The sequence below is a fragment of the Drosophila ficusphila genome, unplaced genomic scaffold, assembly GCF_018152265.1.
Source record: "Drosophila ficusphila isolate 14025-0441.05 unplaced genomic scaffold, ASM1815226v1 contig_791, whole genome shotgun sequence".
NCBI lineage: Eukaryota > Metazoa > Arthropoda > Insecta > Diptera > Drosophilidae > Drosophila > Drosophila ficusphila.
In genome coordinates, this window is record NW_025064737.1 from 16,574,473 (window position 1) to 16,585,349 (window position 10,877).

General features: G+C 42.9%; 8 protein-coding genes across 10 annotated transcripts; 5 read left to right on the forward strand and 3 right to left on the reverse strand.

Annotated features, from left to right (window-relative positions):
- The first annotated feature begins 108 nt into the window (after positions 1 to 108).
- LOC108091933 lies at positions 109 to 931 on the forward strand. The gene is made up of 3 exons (XM_017191319.2): positions 109 to 222; positions 276 to 676; positions 733 to 931. Exons 1-3 carry the CDS (start codon positions 130 to 132, stop codon positions 890 to 892), a joined length of 654 nt encoding a protein of 217 aa, XP_017046808.1. The 5' UTR covers positions 109 to 129; the 3' UTR covers positions 893 to 931.
- A 108-nt stretch (positions 932 to 1,039) lies between these two features.
- Positions 1,040 to 1,911, forward strand: LOC108091926. Its single transcript, XM_017191311.1, has 2 exons — positions 1,040 to 1,522; positions 1,586 to 1,911. Exons 1-2 carry the CDS (start codon positions 1,044 to 1,046, stop codon positions 1,740 to 1,742), a joined length of 636 nt encoding a protein of 211 aa, XP_017046800.1. The 5' UTR covers positions 1,040 to 1,043; the 3' UTR covers positions 1,743 to 1,911.
- A 25-nt stretch (positions 1,912 to 1,936) lies between these two features.
- LOC108091946 lies at positions 1,937 to 2,847 on the reverse strand. Its single transcript, XM_017191335.1, has 2 exons — positions 2,342 to 2,847; positions 1,937 to 2,093 (listed from the first exon to the last, which is right to left on the reverse strand). Exons 1-2 carry the CDS (start codon positions 2,845 to 2,847, stop codon positions 1,937 to 1,939), a joined length of 663 nt encoding a protein of 220 aa, XP_017046824.1.
- Positions 2,848 to 3,401: 554 nt separating this feature from the next.
- On the forward strand, positions 3,402 to 4,391 carry LOC108092218. Its single transcript, XM_017191751.2, has 4 exons — positions 3,402 to 3,621; positions 3,715 to 3,953; positions 4,069 to 4,179; positions 4,250 to 4,391. Exons 1-4 carry the CDS (start codon positions 3,403 to 3,405, stop codon positions 4,389 to 4,391), a joined length of 711 nt encoding a protein of 236 aa, XP_017047240.1. The 5' UTR covers position 3,402.
- LOC108092216 lies at positions 4,176 to 5,378 on the reverse strand. The gene has a single exon (XM_017191750.2). It carries the CDS (start codon positions 5,235 to 5,237, stop codon positions 4,515 to 4,517), a length of 723 nt encoding a protein of 240 aa, XP_017047239.1. The 5' UTR covers positions 5,238 to 5,378; the 3' UTR covers positions 4,176 to 4,514.
- Positions 5,379 to 5,428: 50 nt separating this feature from the next.
- Positions 5,429 to 6,689, reverse strand: LOC108092215. Of its 3 annotated transcripts, none has more exons than XM_017191748.1 (6): positions 6,299 to 6,689; positions 6,200 to 6,241; positions 6,058 to 6,144; positions 5,819 to 6,007; positions 5,635 to 5,751; positions 5,429 to 5,580 (listed from the first exon to the last, which is right to left on the reverse strand). In XM_017191748.1, exons 1-6 carry the CDS (start codon positions 6,679 to 6,681, stop codon positions 5,451 to 5,453), a joined length of 948 nt encoding a protein of 315 aa, XP_017047237.1. In that variant the 5' UTR covers positions 6,682 to 6,689; the 3' UTR covers positions 5,429 to 5,450. The 3 variants fall into 3 exon arrangements, with proteins under 3 accessions (XP_017047237.1, XP_017047236.1, XP_017047238.1); XM_017191747.1 differs by having other exon boundaries at positions 6,200 to 6,247; XM_017191749.1 differs by lacking the exon at positions 6,200 to 6,241.
- A 156-nt stretch (positions 6,690 to 6,845) lies between these two features.
- LOC108091880 lies at positions 6,846 to 7,865 on the forward strand. The gene is made up of 2 exons (XM_017191262.2): positions 6,846 to 7,392; positions 7,477 to 7,865. Exons 1-2 carry the CDS (start codon positions 6,976 to 6,978, stop codon positions 7,663 to 7,665), a joined length of 606 nt encoding a protein of 201 aa, XP_017046751.1. The 5' UTR covers positions 6,846 to 6,975; the 3' UTR covers positions 7,666 to 7,865.
- A 505-nt stretch (positions 7,866 to 8,370) lies between these two features.
- Positions 8,371 to 10,768, forward strand: LOC108092214 (tRNA modification GTPase GTPBP3, mitochondrial). Its single transcript, XM_017191746.2, has 3 exons — positions 8,371 to 8,619; positions 9,324 to 9,629; positions 9,702 to 10,768. Exons 1-3 carry the CDS (start codon positions 8,431 to 8,433, stop codon positions 10,686 to 10,688), a joined length of 1,482 nt encoding a protein of 493 aa, XP_017047235.1. The 5' UTR covers positions 8,371 to 8,430; the 3' UTR covers positions 10,689 to 10,768.
- The last annotated feature ends 109 nt before the right edge of the window (positions 10,769 to 10,877 follow it).

The following is a 10,877-nucleotide window of genomic DNA, read 5'->3' on the forward strand; positions in this document are numbered from 1 at the left end:
CTGATGATTGATGTCTTGATATATTTACGGTACTCATATGTCCATTAACCCACCAACCCAATTTGAGGGACTGATGTGTTTGTAGATCAATCAGTTCTTGTTCAAAACTCCAGACGATCAGTTATCGAAATGAAATTTAGTTGGCTGACTTCGGTTATATTGATTCTCATCCTAGCTGATCAATCAGAATCTCTACTATGGCCGGCTTCTTCAAATTTGGGTGTATGTAGACATAACTTATATCTTCTTTAAATTATTTTATATATTTTTTATAGTTAACCCTTTCCGTATCCCATCCCATTGCTGAACTGTTTCCCGATCGTCGAATTCTGATCGATTGGTGTTTCGCCATCTCCTACAATTATCCGTATAATCTAACCGAGTTCTATAGCATTCCCATTTGGCCAGGATTCGCCAACTATAAAGCCAAGCGAGAAGTTCCCCAATTGGAACTAACGGATGAGAACTTTTATACGAAATACGGACATGATAATGGGAATGGTATACATCCAAAGGATTTTTCTGCTGGCGAACTCTACGCCTTTCTTGAGGATTCTTTGGCGGGATATGGTTTCCATGAGACTTGCTTACTGAGAAGTGTTTGTGAGTTGGCACAACATCCCTTCGATGACAATCATCAACACATGCTCAGTGATATTGTGACCTTTGTTTTGAGGTTTGTTATTATTAACATCATATTATTATAAAACCAATCAATAATATTTATTTTAGCCCCTCTCAACACGACGGTTTCCGGGATGATGAGCATATCTACAAAAGAGCTTACGAACTGGCCGAACAAGATGGATTTTTGGGTCGGGATTGTCTAAAATTATATTCCCACTGCAAACACGATCTGTTACAACTTATGAGCAAAGTCATATTTCAGTAGAACCAAATAAAACCATTCGGGAGTAGGCCTACCTGTAAATTGCAATGTCTGTGCGTTTCATTAGCAACTGCCGGGAGTCTCTAATTAACTCAATGCGTTGTCAAGAAATCGAACTGAGATACACATATTTCCCAGTATCTGTCACAACACAATGTATCTCACAAGCGTTCGCTTCATCGGAGTTTTTCTCGCTCTGCGGAGCATTCCAATCGGAGCTGAGTTTCCCTTGCTTTTTCCGGCATCCTCCGTTTACCAGATCACATCATCGCTATCGGTTCCCGTGGTGATTCCGGATCGGAAACTCTTCTGGGATTGGGGTCTCCAGATGAACTATAACCTGCCCGCTCAACCCTCGTCCTTTTACAATGCCACCATTTGGGCAGATGAGCTTTCCCGGCGAGCAAAGCGTGAATTGCGGAACGAGACGGCTAAATATTTGCCAGGAGGAAAAACCACGATGCATCCGAGTGATTTTACAGCCGGAGAGCTTTACGAGAGTCTGGAGAACATGCTCATCCGGTATGGTTTTGATGAGTCCTGCCTTCTGAGAAGTGTTTGTGAATTGGCACGACATCCTTTCAAGGATGCAGATAATAATATGCTCACTGCACTATTAACTTTCACACTCACGTAAGTAAAACATGTTTATATTCCTGCTTGGAACATTTAGTAATTAAATGCTTTTAATTACAGACCCTCTTTGCATGAGGCTTTCGGTCCCTCTGAAAATATCTACCGAGAAGTTTACGAACAGGCGGAGCAACACGGATTTCTGGGCAAGGACTGCTCCCATTTATATGCCAACTGTCCAATGGATTTCCTCAGTGGAATCAGCAGCCTGTTGAGCTAACCGTATTTACCAGATCCTTTTAACCAGACTGACTAATCAGCCTCCCAGAGATGCTGGCCAAGGCCTATACATTTATGCGAACTCTCCAATCAATGAAGATTATGCCGAAATATACTTGTGTGCCAGTTCAGATGACTTCGTCTTATCTTGCCCAATTAAATATACACAACTGTTGGACTGCATCCGTATTTATTTCATCTGACCAGTCGGGTGGCCAAGTTTATGATATCTGTTTCACAGCGGGGATATGAGAGGTGGCATTGGCCTCCGAGGAAGCCAATCTGCTCCGCTTTTTCATACCTTTCCCTATAAAGCCGCTCGTCCTCGGTGAAGCCTTCGTGTTGGGAGGGTCTGAAAATAAATTACATTTATATAATTAAAAATGGAGTTTTATTTTTAGAATGTATACTACTTGGGAAATTAAATTCAACGTGAGTATTTTGCTCACAACTTATATAAAGTGTTCAATAGAATTATGAAATGTTATTGTTGAACAAAAGATGTAGGTATCTATTTATCTTTGGCTTATGGTGTTTTATGGTAATAATAAAAGAAATATATTTTTTTTTAAATTAATACATAAAAGGGGTTCAACTTACGTGAGCAGGAAGGTGATGACCTGAGTGACCACTCCGTAGTAGTGGTCCTCGGCAAAGGGATGGAGAGCCAACTCGCAGACACTCCGCAGGAGGCAGGATCTGTGGAAGCCGTAGGACTCCAGCATGTGCTCCAGACCCGCATAAAGTTGACCGGCCGTAAAGTCAGCCGGATGCATGCCAGCCTCCAAGTCCAACTCCTGAATGTTTGTATCCATTCCATTGTCCAACTGCCGCCTTTGCCTGCGGGCCAGCTCATCCGCCCAGATGGTGGAGTTATAGAAGGCGGACACCGTGGCTGGGAGGTTGTAGTTCATCTGGAATCCCATGTCCATGAAGACCTTGGTGCGGGTGGGCAGGTCGGCGGGTATGGAGATCGAGGAGGTGATCTGGAGGACCGTTGAGGCGGGATAGAGGAGTAGTCCCTGAATCGGAGGAAGCAGTGTGATCAGCAGCAGCAGGGTGACCTGGCCGAGATTTCCAACGTTCTGCAGCTTTGGGCGATACATGGCGATGTGATCCACTCGGGGATCACGCATCGAGCCACCCGTAATCGTCTTCTCGCCATTGTCTATTTGGGGATTAATTAAGGCGAACTGTAAATGAGCGGATCATCGACCAGAAACAGATGCGTGAACAGCAATTAGAACGGTCCACAAAACACCTCCGAAAGTGGAGCGCGTGCTCCATCATCAAGATTCGTATGACAGCGTGATCCGGCCAATCAAGAGCTTTGCTCCATTCTTTTCCGCAAGAACCAATTCTGGCATTTCCAATACACTGACAAAAGTAAACGATAATATAAAACATCAATAAAAAAATTATTCAGCAAACCATTATTGAAATAAAAACCCATTTATTATAAAGCTTTAACATTCAACAATGAAAAGATACAGTTTATGGTAACCATTTCAATCGAATTTAATTCTTTTCTGTGCACTTTTTTTCCATAGAGCGTTGTAAATTATTTAAGCAAACAAATATTGCGTTCCCTGTGGATCGTGGCTCCGATCCAAGTTTAAACAAAGCCGGATTAGTTAGCATTGCACTCCAATACAAACAAGATGGTCCACAAAGTTCTTACCTCTCTTCTGCTGATTCTATCGGCACTTTCCACTTTCCATCTGGTGGCGAGCCACACCAGGAATTTCTACACTTTGGATTCAAATCAATTGGCATTCAGCAGGAGTATCAACCATCCCAATGGAAATATTACCCAGCGCTTTACTCCTTTGAGTAGATCGAAGCGAGTGGCCATTTGGAATGGTCAGGGCGTTGCCAAGGTGGGATATCCCATTCCATTATATCCTTGATAAATTACTTCTCTCACCAGACACTTAATTTTATTGTGATTTACTTAATCCAATTTTGTGCAGTTTGTGCCTAGCTTGGCGTATCCTATAAAGCAATCGGACAAGCAACAGTCCTTCTGGTGGTTCGTCAACGTCCAGGGCCAATGGATTCCCACCACAGTTCCGCTTTACTGGTGGAGCTTCTGGAACACCACTGCCTTTGTGTCCACTGCTCGTGAGTGGCGCAAGGATATGCAGTCGAAGGTGTTGTACGACGATGCCCGAACCTGGGTCTATAATGCCATCGAAGTGGGAATGGAGCAGTGAGTATGACTACGAAAAATGTTCAGATCTGGGCATTTAATTTTAAAATAAAAATGTATTTTCTATTTTGTGTAATTTCTAATTTAAATGTAATATTAATATTTGCATTTCCAGGTTCGACAATGAATTCGGCGGAGTGTGCCTGCTGAGGAGCATTTGCGAAATATCGCAGAAACCCTTTCAGAACAACAACATCTTCAGCGAGATCATAAACTCGGTGCTTGTGTGAGTACAGGGTTTTTCATGTATTTTTATTTGGAATCGATTAACAGATGAAATTGGATATGTTTCGCAGACCGAGCTTGGATAACGTGGCCGGGAAGTATCTGCACGCCCGGGATGCGGGACGCGGTGGAGCGGACTGCGAGCGGACCTACAGCGACTGCAGTCCGCTGCTCTGGACCCTCGTGACGAACATGGCCAAGAATCCGTTTTGAGCCGGTCACACGAGCTGTTTCACTCGAGAAACTCAGGGAATATATATATGATGTACATGATATTTTCCTTATACAAATAAAATTTTAAGTAAGCTCCAGAATCTCAAGCCGCTTAGGTGAAGCTTAGAACTTCTTGCTCGAGTTCTTCTCCTTGTTGATGGCCTGTCGGCGGAACTCGGCCCAAATTTCGCAGAGCATGGGCTTCACCAAGCAGGTGCACTCCTTCATTCCCAGGGCGTGTGGTCGGACGCGTTCGCACTCGGAGAAGGATGGATAGGGAGTGCGGGGCTTCACACAGGGGAGGGGACCTCGGACTTTCTTGCAGGATGGCGGAACGCGGCCATCGCGATGGCAACGACGCGCCAGACGTGGACACGCGTCGTTCGATTTATCCGGACACGGCTGAGGACAGGCGGTGGAGGGTTTGAAGGAGGGCTTGCGCCGCTTGATGGGCGCCGGCTTGGCATTGGCAAAACAGCAAATCTTCTTCGGCTTTATCTGGATGGGCGGGCAGGCCACCCACGTCTGCCAATACTTTCGCTTCGCCTTGTCCGATTCCACGTAGTAGATGTCATCGAAGCGAGGCTGAAATGGGCATGAGACGTCATCGGGATCGCAGAACGGATTCAGCCACATGGACTCCGTCTTGATCAGCTTGGGCTTCTTGGCGGGCGGTGCCTGGATCTCGGGCTTGCCGCAGGGGAACTTTGTCAGTGTCTTGGGACAGAGGCTCTCCCCTTCCTTCTCACAACCGGATGCGAATCGCACACAGCTGCTCACCGCACCGCACACTAGTTTGTTGGGATGGAGCAGCAGCCGAGAGGTATTCTTCACAACCAGTACCATTTTCTTGAGCTCGGAAATTTTAAACTCTTCGCCGAAAAAATTGAGCCAAAACTTTAAAACCCGGAAATTTTAGATGAAATTTTGAGGGAATTAGGAACTGGACGTGAGAGACCTATCCAGCTCAACTATGGAATGAAAACTGAAACGCTTATGCTAACCCCCCATCCAGGCCAAATACAATGACACGGAAGTTCACTTCTCAGTTTACTAAGTTCACATTTTTGTGGCACTCTGGGTAAGGAAATCCAAAACTTTATAAGGACAACTCGGGGAGTAGAAGCGGGCACAATCCTGGACATCCATGCGATGTCGGTACTTATCGTCGGCCACCTCATCAGGCACTCTGAAAATGATTGTTTTTAGTGGACTTAGTTAAATTTTATTTGTATTTACTCACGTGAGTACAATTCGCATTAGATCCTCCATGAGAAATCCCTGATCATGGCCTGAATTTAACTTCGCTCTAAGCTCACACATTGCTCTTTTTATACAAGACCTTAGATCTATCTGGAAACTGGAAAATAAAATAAATAAATTGAAAATAAGGTAAACCTTTTTCTGATTTAAAAAATATATTTTACACTTTTCCCATGGCCTCGAATTGATCAAAGATTTCTCGGCGCTCCCTATATCCTCGATTTAACTTCCAGCTGGGCACTTGGGACCAGGATTCATAGACCTCTTCTTCGGGTTGATAGAAGTTCCTTCGATTGCCAGTTGAAGATAAAGACCATGGGCTTTGATAAAATGAATCCCTATTTAAGGCAGAACTGAAATTATATTCTTAGAAAAATATTGTAAGGAAGTATTTATTTCCTACCTCGTTTTATAGATGTCTTTATTAGGTTGAAACAAGTTCTTTCGATTGAAGGAGGTTTGGTAGAATGTATTTCTACTTATAGCAGGACTGAAACAAAAAATATAAAATAATTTAATTTTAAAACATTTAGTAAGTATTTTACCTGTTATTGGTTTGATAGAAGGAACCCCTATTCATTGCAGGTCTATAACTAAATTGAAAATTGATATTCCAACCTAATATTGTTCACTGACTTAATTACCTTTTGTAGAACGAGTTTGGATACGGTCCCGAGTAGTATGGATAGTAGCTTGCTGGTCTTTTGTAATATGACCAATCATAGCGACGTTTTGGAGTAGGCTTGGGCCTCTTCAAGATCTTCGGCTGCCAGCCCTCAATGGTGTCCGGAACGGGAACGTACATATCAAACTCCAGACTATACTGAAGGCCACTAGGTCGACCGCCCAAAATGAGCTTGGTTAAGGCGGCGGTGAGCAGAACAGAAGCCTTGTCCGGAAAAACCAAACCCCGCACCTTCCGGGACAAAAGCCGGTCCTCCAGAGAAGTCTCCAGCAGATGCGTGTGATTCCCTTCAATCGCTGCAATGGCTCCGAACCAAAGAAGTACACAAATCGTAGACCTCATGCCGTCACTCCAAGAATCCAACTGACTTCTTTTTGTATACCCGGTACTAGACATCGAAAATTAACGCCAGGTGGAGTTAACCGCGCTAATTGAGAAAGGTGAGCCGGCTTACAGAATCAGATAGGCCTTGGATTCTTACGCACCTTACATGTCACATTGTTTTGTTGGTGGCGAATTCATTTCACCAGACGCCGCCTCTTTTGAAACAGGCTACGTTTTGGCATTTCAATTGTCTTATTTTATACTACAAGTTTTTTTTTTATCTTAATTCTTTTTTTGATTAAATAAATAAAAATGGTGAACACCCGAATGATGGTGAACCGCTGCATGGAACTCCTTCGGGCGAGGATCGAGTGCGCCTTAACGCGTCACATCCCCAGACGGTATCCGAATGCACGAAATCTGGATCGGGTGTACAGTCATTACAGGCCCGAACAGCAGGTGGTCAGGGAGCGGGAGAAGGCGGACATCTACAAGAAGAACAAGCGACGCTCCATGTGGGAACAGGACGAGGGTCAGGGCGGACGGATCCCTGGCAAGGACGATCAGGAGCGCTTCGATGACGAGCAGTATCGCCCAAGTGAGATGGAGAACCGCAACTACGACTGCACTTGGGTCAATTTCCCGGAGAGTGTGGCTGCCAGGAAAAGAAGATTGAAAAATGTCATGGATGTGATGGATGTTGAGGCGCCTCCACGTCGCAGAACTCGGGTAAGACTCTAAAAAGCATATTTTTTGGTAGGTTAACGTTTTTATTATTTTATTGCCATTTCGGTTTAATCATTTTTCCTCCAGGAAGACCGACCCAATACGGCACAACCCTGTGACGATGAGGCCCGTGCCTTCATCAGTCAGTGGGACAGCAATACAGCCATGATCAATCGCAATCGATTTGCCCGGGCTTCCGAAAGCTGTCCGCCACCAAGTGTATCTCTCCGAATGTCAAACGCGTATCGTACACGTAGTCGTCAGTTCTTCTACTAGTCCCAATCCTATCTCTACGTAAACCGGAAACACTTTAGAAATTCAAACGTTAGTACTTCTTACAAGCCTAATCAAATTTTTTGTGTGCAAAGTGTGCGACGTAAAGTTGTCAAAATTGGAAAATCAGTCTTAAAATGTTGTGTGTAATAGCCCAGATGATATTTCAATGATATAAATAATAAATCAAAATTATTCAATTATGACGTTGGTGCGTAGTTTTTCCAGGCATCAAAAACGAACCAGAAACCTTACTGATATCCTCAACAAAAAACCCTGGGACTTTGATGTTTTTAAAGAGCTTAAGCAAAGGATCAACCAAAAAAGTCCCAAGTGTCCATATAATCCTAAGCAACTGCAAAAAGAGAAGTTTTTAATGAAAATCAAAAGGAAGTGGTTGGATGAAATATGGCCGCCCAAAGATCAGGAAATGTAATTCAAGGCTTCTACCATTTAACGCCTTATAAGGATAATTTTAAAATCTTAAGAAAGTTACAAATTTCAATTCAATAAAATAATAAATAAATTAAAGTATTTCACAATAAAATAATTTAAACTTTTAAAAATGTATTAACAATATTGTTGTGGTTTGGGACAACACTAAGCATCTATCAGAGGTTTCCACCTTACACAACCATCTGTTTTTAGTATTTTGTTCATATCTGAAAAATGAATAATATATTTTTGTAACGGCCTTTCCGCGGTCACACTGCAGTTCACGTTTAATTGTTTATTGTTCGGCGGTTGAATTTTAATTGTTATTCGGACATGGCGCTACTCAGAAATGCGTCCAACGGCTTTTTGGGTAGCTTCCGCCGGTTTGCCAGCAGTGGATGCACCATCTACAGCCTGAGTTCCGGTCATGTCAAGTGCGGCGTTTCCGTAATCCGCGTCTCCGGGCCGCAAACAAAGAAGGCACTCCGCGCAATTGTTGCCAATAAAGAGTATGAACCGAAGGCAAGTCAATTGATATATATTATTCACGATATCAGAGATATAGGTTTTGGTTTATATTGGCTTTTAACCCATTAACGACGAAAAGAAGATGTGCCGGTTAGTTATCTAATCCCAACATTTTATCAAAAAATCTATCAAAATTCAAAACATTATTTATAACTCCAAGATCTTGTAAACATTTAAAAAAGCAACAAAGAAAGATTTATTTTAGTCAATTGTTGCTTGTGTAGCAACAAGATATATCCGTCCAATCTATTAAGACCTGTTGATGAAGTATTAAAGCGAAAGAAAATTATAGGTCATCTGTTTCTTTCACATTTTAATGTGTTGTAAACTCGAAATAAAATTGTTTAATGACAAGTAAATGATTTTACAAGCGAATAGTTATGTAAAATGGAAATAATAACAATAATTTAAGAAATTGTACATGATAGGTTAACATATGGCAACTTGCCAATATTTATTCAGATACATTTACAAGCAGACAGCAGTGTAACATCCTTTAAATCCTACGGCAGGAAGTTGTTTATAAATAATAAATGCTTTACAAGGGAATATTAATCTTTACCTAGAACCTGTGCAGCAAATTGGTTGTTAATTAACGCTAAAATAATTTCTGTCCTCGTGCTAAATTATTAGTTCATTAAATGTACATATATTCAGTTGCCATGCTAATCTCTATATCTAAATATTTTCCTAAATAGGCCCGTCAAGCGTACCTTAAATCTTTCTACCATCCTGCGAGCAAAGAAATGATTGATCGGGGGCTCCTACTTTGGTTCCCTGGACCCGCTTCTTTTACTGGGGAGGATTCATGCGAGTTCCAGGTCCACGGTTCTCTGGCAGTCATTGCTGCAATGCTGGATGCCCTGGGAAAAGTTGACGGCTTAAGACCAGCGGAACCAGGAGAGTTCACCAAAAGAGCCTTTTTCGGAGGCAAACTGGATTTGACGGAGGTGGAGGGGCTAGCTGATCTCATCCACGCCGAAACGGAGGCGCAAAGAAAACAGGTATTATAATAAGAAATAATTATAAGATCATATTTTTGTATTATAATTTATATTATACCTCTGACCTAACAGGCATTGCTTCAGAGTACCGGGGTATTGGCTCGTCTTTACGACAACTGGCGACGAAGACTTATCCGCTGTGCCGCCCACCTAGAAGCATATATAGACTTCGCTGAAGAGGAGCAAATCGAGGGCGGCATTATCCTGCAACTCACAAAAGAACTAAAAGCAGTAAAGAAAGAGATTAGAGAGCACTTGAGTGACCAGCGGCAGGGTGAACTACTCCGCGACGGAGTACGGACGGTGATCATCGGAGCACCAAATGTGGGCAAGAGCAGTTTGCTCAATGTCCTTTGCCAGCGGTCTGTGTCCATAGTGACGGATCAGGCGGGAACCACTAGAGATATTATCGAAACAATGCACAACTTCGGGGGATATCCCGTGGTGTTTTCGGATACGGCAGGATTGCGAAGATATACTACAGATAGTATAGAGCAGGAGGGAATGCAGAGAGCCAAGGACTGTCTAGCCCAATCCGATTTGATATTACTATTAGCAGATGCCAAGAACATCACACAACTACAGCATGACGACGCTGTGGCTTCTTTCGTAGATAGTTACTTGGGTGAACTAGATATTCCACTGGAGTCATGCTTAGGAAAACGTCTGCAGTTGGTGGCCAATAAAACGGACACCCTGTCGGATGAGGAGCACCAACAGTTGGACAAACTATCCAATGTTTTAGCCATATCATGCCATAAACCTGACAAAATGCCCGTATTTCTGGGCAATCTGGAAAAGCAACTGAAGGAGCTGTGCGGTGAGCCCCGAGCGGAAAATCCACGGATCACAAACACTCGCTACCGGCAACAACTGGAGCGCTGCATTGAGAACATCGACATATTTCTGCGAGATTACAGACCCGATGTTTACCCGGACATGGCCATTGCCGCCTCCAAGCTGCGCAACGCCGTCCGCTGCATCGAACGCATCACCGGACACATTAGCTGCGAAGATATACTCGACGTCGTCTTTAAAGACTTTTGTATTGGAAAGTAATTGATAGTGATACTAAGTAGTAGCTAGACTGAAAAATTATATACTGCCCGTTGAGTATTTAATAAAAAAAAAATATTTAATTTCAGTTACTTTTTAAACAAAAAATAAATGACTTGAAACCAAACTCCTTTTTTTAGTTTCTGTTCAAAAATCCGTTACTTATGGTGTGACCTTGCGTATGTAACAACC